Raw genomic sequence first — 11,988 nt, 5'->3', positions numbered from 1 at the left:
TTCCTGCTAGTAAGGAGTTAGAAAAAAGTAGAGGTGGAGGTAGTTAAGTTCTCCCTGTACAGTGTTTTGTTTTAGCATTTTGATGCTCCTTATATAACGCTAAAGTCAAGAAGGTAAAACCATTTCTGAATGTTACAGAAATATAGCTATTAATTGTAAAGGACTTCTTTCCCACTACGTACTCTTATTTTGGAGGCAGCAAGAATAAGCAGGAGAAGCACAGACAATATAAAATTTCATTCTCCTATTGTCTAGATTGCTTTTGTCAATGTTAACAAAGGATAGTCACTGATAAATCAGTGTGTCTTTTGAAATATTTTCTTTGTATTTGATTCCTCTTCCCTCCAACAGTGATCTGCATTGAAGTTCCATTCTAAAAATACACATATTTTCTGAAAGCTGATAGATAACATATGGCTGAACGTTCAGGACTAGTATGTATCCACAAAACCTCTTTGATCAACATTTGTAAAACTGAATGTTCAGGGCATCTGTGCTCATAGATTTTGACCCGATATTGCAAATGTTTTGACCTGTGAAATAAATGGCAAAAATCTGTTGCTTTAAAATAATCCACAAGACAGATAGGGGCTAACTACCAAAACTGAAATTATTTCTAAGTCTTGGAGGGGTTTTTTTGGTCACTGAAAATGGGAAATCAAATCTGCTGCATGGTTTGTGGATACATATGGAGCTAGGTGATCTTGGAAGCATTCTACATTAACATTCAAATCAAATACTAGCTTTGGTCCTAGGGTTTTAGGGTTGCTAAACCTAAACTTTATTGCATGCCTTCCACTACTTGGGAGGCTTCTGTGATGTTTATGATGTTTCCTGTAACTTACAGTTCTTAGATAATTTATTGGCCAGAGATATAATGTGGAAGCACCGTATAGTGAGTGATTATAACATCACAATTTCATTCCTTAGCAAGGGCATATGAGAGTGAAGAGAAAGTTTCTGTACAAGTTTATGTTTCCGTCTCTCTGTGCCAGTTGACTGACATGACCTTATATCAAGGAGGTAGATCAACGTGCCCGATCACATGCCTGCACTACCAGAGTTCCATTACAAAAAATGTGCTTAGGGTCTTGGAGTTTTTGTTTACCAAATGATGACTAGTGCCAGTCTTCAGAAAAATTAACAATAAAAAACGAGCCTCAAAACTAACAATGAACATGCTGATGACTGCTATGTAGGATATGCTTTCAGAATGCCACTTAAAAGCAAAAAATTCCTATTTGAAACATTTCTTACATTTAGAACCTATTCCATTACTTGACGGAAGTTAAATCGAATGGTGTCGTAAAAATTCCTGAAGTGAGAGGTGATGAAGCCTGGAAGGTGTACTTTGATGATGCTGCACAAGAAATTGTAGATGAATTTGCAATGCGCTATGGAATTGAATATATTTATCAAGCTATGACGTAAGTAGTATCATGTCTGGTTTTCTACTGTCAAGAACGTGTTTGAGGGAAGTGAGGAGTTCCAAGCCTTCATGCTTTCATTCTCCATTTCACTCTCCAGTTCCTGATCCAAAATTCTTATCATTTTTGTCTATCTGATTCTGTACCTTTTTGATCAAATTTCCTTGCTGTGGATGATTGCAAACGAGGCATGTGAAAGCAGGTGTAATAAGAAAGTGAATTCAATATGGGTGGTCATAGGAAATAAAAGCTAAGATTTCATTGCCCTCATATCCATGTCCATTTACATATTAAAATGTTGTATAAGGAGCAACCCCTGTTTGAGGGATTGGCCACAAACTGTGTAAGGCCACATCCCATTTAAGTTAGGAATAAAATCAAAAATGAATGCAATCTCGAATGCTACTTGGAGAAGAATATATATTCATATACATTGATTTGCTGATTCATCTGCAGACATGTCTGTAGGAGCATTCAGACTTTGGAGAGAAGAGCAGTGAAGGCACTAGATCTGTCATGGGAAACTTTCCTTTGGACTGTAATCTGTTGTTTTTACTTGTGAGATCACCTTTTTCTCCTGGAACTTTAATGTCTGGGAGAAAATGTACAGCTTCTTCATTTGGAAAACAGAATGATCAGATTCTATTTGATAACAATGTGCTCCTACTAAAAGAAAAGCAATTTTCTACCATACAACAGAGACTTTGAATGTAATCACTTGGCCCCAAGGAATATTGTGTAAGCATTTTATGCTTGAGAATCTGGTTTCAGAATATTTATATTGCGCGTCTCATGATAACATTGTAAATTAAATGTTTGCATTTGTAAATGCAAAACTGACTATGCTTTAATAGCCCATGATCCAGACCCCAGAGAGCATCCTCCACATGCTGCTTATGCACAGTGTCAGGCTCAAGTGAGTTTTAGGGTGTTGATAATGAGGTGCTCTTTTTGTCTGAATGTAATTTTTAAATTTCATATTTGTTTGCTGGTTTAAAATTACCTGTTATATAAAGTCTCAGTGCCACTTAATAATAGTCAGTCTTGACCCCTTCAGGTATGGGTAGGTACAATGTGCTGGGGTAGGAACATATGCCATTCTGCATTTCTGAACACAATGTAAATCTAATTAAGCCTCCCTAAAGTACTACTTTCTAGAACAATTTGGCATCATGTTCTGCTACAGTAATAAACCATCCCACTTGTCTATCATGTCAGGTTCATGCTGGTGGCTTTGTCATCTATGATCCTCTTTGTCACCTTATGATCCTCCCTGATGACTTGTTTCTTGCTCTCAGTTTAATATTTATTTGTATTGATTCCTTTAGAGCACAGAAATAATCTTTCAGAAACATAGACTTGATTTTCCAAATACACTAAGCCTACTCATCAGCCACAGCTGTGGCAGCTCAGCAAAGATAAAAAAGAATTTAGATCAGTTTATTTTTTAGTGCCTGACTGCTTCACAGAAAATCAGTCCAATAGGTGACCAACTAAAACATAAAGTTCAAACTCTATTCCTCTGTCAAACACCATCAGCAAAGAAATTCTGCATTTTCTGCGATTTAGAATATCACATATGAGTCAGTGTTTCATTCTAGATCAAGAGACAATTACCTGTGCACTACCAAAGACTTACTGGAATGCGGATATCAACCCAAAAGATATCACATAGGTGGTTACTTATCTGTCACTGTCCCAAGGAGACCTTCTCCATTAAACTTATAAAGGGAATGAATTCAGGTGTGACTGTACCTGCTGTTGGAGACAGAGACGGTTTTTCCCTAAAAGATGCCTGGAAGGAGTGTCTTACTCTCAAGATACGGATTCCAACTGCAAGGAGATCTGCTTTTAAGTTACCAGATTTGGAATTCACATGAACAGAAAATCAACTATTGACCCAAAGCCAAAATACAGCATAAAGCCTGCTTGTGTTGCAGTAACTGCAGCTCTTTGAAAACTCTTGACTGTATAGATTCCATAATTCACTCTTCTTTCTTATAATCATTATTTTTCTCCACTCCCCTGGAGTCTGTACAGGGCAAAGAAATGAAAGTCAGTTACAGCCATTCTTCTATGGGTCAGAACATAATTTTTTTTTATTGTGATGGATAGCAGCCAAATAGACGCTATTGGCTACACGAATGATAGGTGTATACTTAGGGAAAGCAAAGCGTGTTATGTGTGAGAATAGGAAAGAAAATAGATATGACAGAAAACAAATTAACAAAAGCAGAACAGCTTAGTGATCTAGCTGGTCTTTATTTTGATGACTGCAGTGATGGATGGTCATTTATGCTGTAAATTCAATGTCTTGAAGGAAAGGTACTAAAAGTTTATTTACCTACATGCATTAAGCCATATCAACACCACCAAGAAAAAATAATTTTCTTCCTCTCGTTCACCTTTCAACATAATTTCTCTTTAGAAGACAAAAAGCAGAGCACATATTGAAACATTGTTTGACTAGACACTAGAATTATACATAACGTCAGCATCCTGGATTTATTTGTGTAGTGGAGTCAAGTGCAATAAAAGCTCTATTAAGGTCTTCACTTCTGACTGACACCACAGGTAGAACCTAATGCTTCTAAATCAGCGACATAGTTCTTGCTCCAGCAGGTTAATGGACATTAACTATGTGATCTTGTTCTCCTGCTAGTCTTCAATTAATGCAGCAGCGTTGCAAAAAGCACACAAATCACCCATTAAAGTGATTTTCATTGATAGTATTTGCTTACTGGGTACAGCCCGTTAATTAGCCTTTCTTTGCCAATTCACGCTAGCAAAAGATTGGGAGAATTGCAGGCATTGTGTGTTGGTCAGGAAATTGCATAGTAAGAAAACTGAAGAAAGCGGGCCTGGTTTTAGACACGTGACTCGAGCTTACAGAATGCAGTATTAGTCTAAAATATGTGAGACTCAGCAATGATTGCTGTGACATCTTGTGTCCATTAGAAACTTAATAACTCAAGCTGTTGCCTGCTGTTTTCAGAGACCTACAAAAGCAAGGAAGGAAGTTTCCTCTTCAATTTATCTATTTTAGCAAGCAGAAGGAAGCTACATAGCTTGTAGCTTTCTCAACTGGCTTAGCACTCTGAGTCATGAGCCATATTGCACGTGATAAATTTAGTAGGTTCTGTGAATGTTACGATTTTAATGAAATGAAGGAGAAAAGTAAAAACTGACATAAACTGTCACTTGACAGTTTGGATTTGGCTGGTTCAGGTTTAACAGAGTGATTACCTATACTTTACTGGCCTAAAGTGGAACAGTTTCCATTATGGCCTAAATTAATTCAATTAAATTAATAAATTAAGTCAAGCTGACCCAGAAGTTGCTTGATACCTCACCTTTCATTAATAATGTAGCCAAAAATATAAGCATGGTTTGGATGGTTTTGTTGGCATCAGGTAAATCCTTCTCCACTAGAGTAAAGATCTCTTGTGGCTCTTAAGGGTAAGAAGTTCATGTTTGATTTTAAGTTTGTGTTTAATAATGAATGTTTTGATAATAATAGCAATTAAGATAGTTAAATCATCGGTTATCTAATTACTAAGAAGCAAATGTGAATCTGATGTCTTCAATTTGAAAATATTCATGTGCAACAAGTTGGCAATTATGTCAAACGTGCCTGGATTTTCCTCACATGCATCTGCAGAACTGCCCATGATGTAGCTTGAAAGTTACATCGTTGGAGTGGAAAAGAAGCTGTGGTGAGAGAAAGTGCAGAATCTTTGCCATCTTTAATAACTCTCTGTTTGTTTGAATCGTAGGCACTTTTCCTGTCTATCTTCTAAATATATGTGCCCTGGTGTTCCAGCTGTTATGAGTACACTGTTGGCCAATATAAATGCTTTCTACGCTCATACTACAGCAGCAACGAATGTGTCTGCCTCAGATCGGTTTGCTGCTACTAACTTTGGGGTAAGCAGACTTTTTTTTTAATACAATATTAGTCCTCATCTTTATTTTTCTAATATATGATGCCATATTCACTTGTAAATTCAAAAATTTTTAAGAAGCTTGTCATTTTAAAGAGTAAGAGTTGTTGTTAGCTATTGAAAATTTTACCCTGAATCTTTATAATCAATCACTCTAAAAGCTAGAGAAGATACTGTTCAGTTCCTTAAACAGTGATATGTAAGGCATATAGGGGCAGAAGCACTGGCACACATGTGTAATGCTAAAATCTTCAACAATCAGTTTTTGTTTCTATCGCCGTGGGGCTCGCAAACTAGGAACTGCAGTAGACTCAGTATCAGTTGCAGTTGCTTTCTTGGGCTGTCTCATCAGTGAACTCACATTAATGGATCTACCCATGAACACTGTTCTTCTCATAAGAGCGTATCATGATGGACTCGTTTTTGCTGAAAAACTGGTGCATTGTCCAAGTCCTGGATTTAGATATCAGAAATTTTAGGAGAAATACCAGCACTTTAGGATGTGGTAATACTTTTTTTGTTGTTGCTAACTTTCCTTCTGTGGATAAGTGTCTCACAGTGCGGAGTTCTTGGTCTTTGACCATGCTAAAAAATAAAGTTAACATTCACTCTGTATTCTGATGTGTTTACCTGTCTTTGCTGGGTTGGTGAGAACAAGAAGGGAGAACAATAATTCAAACAGGTTGCTTTCGTATCTGGACCATTACACATGATATAGTCATAGATAGAGTATGAATAAAATTTGATGCTGAAAAATGCATCTATTCTTTCCTCTTTTTTTTTGTGTGGCTGTTATCAAAGCTGTTTTTTGTTTAACAGTAGCTATGAAAACAAGATCATATATATGCTTCATTACTATAAAGTGAAAAAGTTTTACAGATGAAAAGCCCTATCAGAATATTTATGATTTAATTATAGTATTATCATGACAGCACAATATTGCTCTGTTCTTATTCAGGTTTTCTTTTATAAGCTAATAGATGGTTTATTATTGAATGACACTACATCTTTGTTGAAGCAAGGCTACTCTTTCAATGTTCAAGCTTTATTAGACTTTTGAGCTTGATCTGGCTTTTGAAATTTAGAATGTTTTTGCTGGATTTTCTGTTCTTTTTTTTTTTCCCCTATTTTTCTAACGATCAGAACTACTTTTATCCTCAGATTGGATGGAGATTAAGTCCTCTCTCTGATGTTAATGCCAGTTTACCTTTGACGCAAATTTCAATCCAATTCATAGTTCAACAGATGGATGGAAAAACAGTAGTAAGCATCATTAATAGACATTTAGAGCTTTTTTTCAAACAATTGACTTATAGGCAAAATATCAGATTATTTTTCTCTCTTGGGTCAAAAGGCATTTGTTAGTGGATAGCTGCACATCATTCATCAAAAAGAACATCTCAAATTCACGTCCTCAGGCTACAGCTGGGAAGGATTTGGCTGACTGAATATTTCAGGAGATTTATAACATGACAGAACAGTTTCCTTTTGATTGATCCCTTAAGGGAGCTGTGCCAAATTAGTGGCTTTTGGTGTAGGTTAGTGCTCCACTGATGAGAGACTGCGCGAAGAACTCTATTTTCATATTAGTGCTGATCATATTTCAGGGATGGTGTGTGGATAGTCATACATTCTCAGAGCTATCAGGTCTTGCTAATTCCACAAGCCTGCTGCTTTCACATAAACAAGCAAGGATTTCAGCAGTTTTGTGCAGTGGACTATGGAATATGATCTAACATGAAGATTGGTAATTAGAAACTCTCATTAGTATTACTCAAGAATGGCACAACTCAGCTGGGTATCTGACGGCAAAGTATTTTCATTGCACCTTCATCTATCAAGTTAACAAGTTAATGTCCACATTTGAAAAGCTGTGACTGCACAGTATTACTTAGCTTATTCTTACAAAAGCCACTGTTTCTGAGGTATAATTTTCAATCATACTTTTACACTAAATTCTGCTGTAAATGGCCATCTTGTCTTACACATTAAAGAGAGAGGGAAGTACTTTCTTCAAGTGTGTAAGCAATTACAAGGCAAATGTAAAAATTTAACAATCTTGTCTGTTTTAATAGGCCTTACTAACATAAATAAAAACTTTGGACTTCATACTGAATTGATGTTATTGCAGTTTTGGTCAGCAACATCAGTCAATACTTTTCAATTTCTAGGCATTTTGAGACATTTAACAATGCATGAGTCATTAAGAAAGGAAAATGCTGCATTGGAAAGTCTGTATCACCTCCCTAATTTATTGCATAGCTGCACAGTGTGAATGCAAACCAGGTAAATCTCAGTATAGGATAGAAAGTGAAAATAAAGAGATAAAAGATACATTGCCTGACCTTGAAAAGAAGATAGACCAGCATTTTTATATGAGACAATGGAAAATAATATATTTTTTATATAAGTTAAGAATTTGAAACCGCATTCTCAAAACACACCGATTACAGAAACCTGCAAATTCTTACGCAACATGTTCTTATTTTCTTTTTACAGAGGGAAAAGTTCATAAAGCTGCTGGATCAATTACACAATTCTCTGAGGATTGATTTATCTAAATACAGGGTATGTGCAACAAAATCTATCCAGATGACAATTCAAATGGGGGATGGGGGGGGCAGAGAGGGAGGTAGCTGGTGGTGTTTGTGTGAATATGGGCTTTATCTGCTTAAAGAAGTTTTAGAGAATAAAATATGGGGTGTTGACATGAGATCCCAAACGTATCCCTTTCAGGTAAAAACTTACAGAATTTAAGCAGTTTAACAACAATATTTTTTCATTTTGAAAGAAGTTATTATTTCCTTTCCAAAAGCTATAAATGGGTCAAGGGATGAGCAGGCACTCAAGAAAGAGCAGGATTCAACAACTTTGATTAAATTAATCCATAACTTGATTAAGTTAATTCATTGGGGAATTACGTTCACTGACTCATGGAGTGCAAGTTGCAGTTACTGCTGTATTTATTCTGAGACTGACATATCTGCTACAGTTTCCATGCTAACATCCTAGGAATGTTGAAAGATACTTGACTCCTCATTTTTCTATGTGGTAGAAATTCCAGTTTCAGTTCTACCTCATGGAAGCTCTTTCCACAGAGTATGCTCCAAACCCAGTTGTTCAGGAAAGAAGTATACACTGAATACCTGACAGTTATCATACTGTTCTGAACTCCCTCTATTTTCCATTCCACTGGATACTAAAACTTTTGAATAATACATAAACAATGAGGGTTCTATCAGCTATGGCTCTCCTTTCAGCTTCCAGGAATCGCAGCCTCAAACTCAAGGATTTCTCTATTCATCTGTCCTGCTTTCTAAAAATGAAGGAGAAAGGCAGTATTTAAAAGAACCCCAAGGCATTAGAGGTTATAGAAGTTGCACATACTCAGTTTTTAGGACAATATCTTTTGTGCAGCAGATGTGTTCACGCTGGGATCTTTTAATTTTGAAGAATGTTATCCAGTTAATATTGGAGCATGAGGATATTTGACCGATGTTTCATTAGCATGAAGGCATTTAAATAACACTATTTCCCATCAATCCTCCTGTTGACTTAGGGATCATAGCAAAAATTTCATGTATCGTTTCTTCATTGAGCTTGCTACAGCATTTATGCCTACGAGTGATTTATGTAACATGGAGAACCCATAAATGACTGTCATTAGCAAAACTTTCCAGACTTTCACAATATTTTGAAAGGAAAGGAAATATCGCAATATTTTAAATCATTCATATTACAAATACAGGACCATTATCAGAGGTGTTCCTATTCATGTGAAAGTGATACTCGTTGGTAACTTTCCCAGAGGCAGAATTCAGGTAACACATGAATGTTTCTAATCCTTCCAAGCAGCATCTTTGTTTTCCTAGAGAGTCTTTTCCTAGCTGTTCGAAGATCTTACCTGTAACTGCAGTTTCACATGATTCCTCTCTTCCTGATTCACCAGGATAATTTTCCTGCCAGCAATTCTGAAAGACTCCAAGATCTGAAATCAACTGTGGACCTGCTTACCAGCATTACTTTTTTTAGAATGAAGGTATTGTCCTGTATTTGCACAATGTCTCCAAAAAAAAAAGCTGTTGCCTTATATTTTCCAGGAAAATGATATTCTAGCATTAACAATGTCGTAAAAACTATTATCTTTGAAAAATAAACAACTGTCTTTTCCTTTTTTTAAGAATTATTTTTACATCTCCTGAAGGAAATAAAAGAATTCTCTTTTTAATGAGTTTAAAGTTAAGTCACATGAAGCAAACTCAGTTGAACTCTTTAGTAACCGGTGTCTCATAGAATAATGTTTTCCTGATAGTATCATAATATCCCATGTCAAACAGCAAAAATAGGTCTGATAACTCTACTTGCCTTAGTGACACCAGATATCAGCACTCCAGATGTTGATATCTGGTCGTCTAGTCTAAATGTCTAGAATGGAATGGTACACACTGATATTGCTGGATGAAAATATGGAAACAGAAAACAATGTTTGTTGCAGAAGCATGTGATTTCTCTGCATTTGGCACTACATTCAGTGAATTAAAATAATCCATTAGGTTGAAGTTCAAATTAATGTATAATAAAGTGTAATAAAAAGCTGAACCATTTGCTTTACAACATGAAGAGCTATTTGGTTGATAACCTTTTTCAGAAAAAAGCATGTAATTTTATGGTTTAATTATTTCCACCTCCAGGAAAACCTGAAGATGTAAACCCTTGGGCACATGCGTCTCTTTCATCATATGAATAATTTCATTCAAATAAAACTTAGTGATTCAATCTACTTGCTTAAGTATGTGGTTTAATGCATCTTTAAACTAAGACCACCTGAAGTCACATAATTTAAAATATTTTAGCATTATTATATTTCAACACTTTTTATCCTGTATTATCCCCATTGTAACACTGATATCTTTGTGTTCAATCTAGTTCTGACACTACCATTTATGAAATATTTTATTAGGTCCTCGAATTGCAGAGCCCACCTCGAGCCAGTAGTGTGGTGAAAGACTGTGTAAGAGCCTGCCTCGACTCAACCTATAAATACATTTTTGACAATTGCTATGATCTCTACTTCCAGTCAGTGGATCAGGTAAGACCAATATGAACTTGTTTTATGCTATTGCTCATTCAGCATTGTTAGTTTGCCATAAGTAAATACAAAGCATTCCAATGTTCCCTCATATCAAAACACTTGCGTTATTTTTGTTTTATTTATGGGAGAAAGAGCAATATATCATAAACCCACGTGAACACCAAAATGTTTAATAAGTTTCAAAATGAACATGTTGAATTATAGCTTAGTCATGAAATTGGTCGTGAATGTAAGATTGTTCAGTGGCTTTAGGGAAGATGACATTAGATTATTTACTGTTCATTTAAGATCTGTAATTGGAAAATATTTTTTTAAAATCTAATATTTTACTTCAGTAGCTTTGGAAAAGAAGCATTGTAATTTTCTGAAAATTATATACTGTCTTTTCTCCTTATATTTTAACACCCATAATATATACTTGGACCCAGGGTTAAGTAACTGCTTCAAGAAAGTAGAGGATAATTCTATAACATTTCTTAATGTTAGTCAATAAGGCTGAACTGACAATGCAAAATAATTATAGTCTTTGTTCTATCTCAAATGCCATGCCAAAGCCTTGTATCTGCAAAAGTATACAACTTTGTAAAAGGAACGTCACTGCTTTATCACATTATCTTGTGTTCCTTACTTTTGCCTTCTGGGTGGTACACTGGGAAAACGGTGTTTCGGTGACTATCCCAGCCTTGAAAAGGATGAATTAAGTTGTCTGGCAAGTGCACATTTGCTCTGTAGTGTAATAGATGAAGAACGGTCATACTACAGGATATAAGACATCAACTTTTATCTGAAAGTACATTTCACTTGGATCCAAAATATGAATTCCTATATTCCAGGAGAGACACTACATGCTGTATGTTCAACTTTTCTGAAATGAAAATTTATTTTCTAATGTTGGATTCCTGTTATGTGAGAAAACCTCTCTAGCCTCCCAAGCTTTTCTCACCAGCACCCACAGGCACTCCACATTGAGTGTATGTGTATGTCTTTATCTTCCAACAGATTGTAAAGTGAGTAGCACTATAAATCAGTAGGAGTAGCTTCAGCTATCACATCTATTTGCCTCACAAACTGTTCTGTTTTCTTGCTAATATTTACTCTGCAGCACTTTGATCTTGTCTGATAAATATAGTGTGAGCTGTTGCTAGACTGCGTGTCACACCAGTCTGCCAGGTTTAGTAATGCTAGATGTTAGCAAACAGTTAAAAGTGAGGTAGTCTTACCTCTGGAAAGCATTGCGATACCTGCAATAGCTGCTCTCAATATAAAATTTTTCACTACTTTATTCTGGGAATTTATAAAATAGTTTAGCCTGTTTATTTTAGTAGATGGTTTAAAAACACAAGCACATTGAAGCCTTTCTGTTTGGTAGAGAATGTAAAACAAGTTTGAAGTGATGCCTTTCTCCAAATTCATTTTTTTTAGCAGGATGGGCAATGTCATTATATTATTTTTCTCTTACACAACCCTAATTAATGATAGTGAAATGTGAAGTCCTGGGGAGGAACAAAAAAAATTAAAAATCCAC

The 11,988-nt window shown here is 35.7% G+C and overlaps 1 protein-coding gene across 1 annotated transcript in view; it reads left to right on the top strand.

The window, feature by feature from the left end:
- LOC104513603 (protein unc-13 homolog C-like) overlaps positions 1-11,988 on the top strand; it is a gene marked incomplete at both ends in the record, with an annotated part of 59,891 nt that overhangs the window by 30,301 nt on the left and 17,602 nt on the right. Inside the window, 5 exons of the mRNA XM_010157019.1 lie at positions 1,264-1,427; positions 5,204-5,354; positions 7,871-7,939; positions 9,321-9,410; positions 10,332-10,460. Of these exons, the coding sequence (XP_010155321.1) occupies positions 1,264-1,427; positions 5,204-5,354; positions 7,871-7,939; positions 9,321-9,410; positions 10,332-10,460 (603 nt within the window). The remainder of the gene's footprint in view (positions 1-1,263; positions 1,428-5,203; positions 5,355-7,870; positions 7,940-9,320; positions 9,411-10,331; positions 10,461-11,988) is intronic.

Source organism: Eurypyga helias, unplaced genomic scaffold (assembly GCF_000690775.1).
Source record: "Eurypyga helias isolate BGI_N326 unplaced genomic scaffold, ASM69077v1 scaffold11618, whole genome shotgun sequence".
NCBI classification, from domain to species: domain Eukaryota; kingdom Metazoa; phylum Chordata; class Aves; order Eurypygiformes; family Eurypygidae; genus Eurypyga; species Eurypyga helias.
Note: the sequence above shows the minus strand (reverse complement) of the source record. Positions and strands in the feature narration are given on the sequence as shown.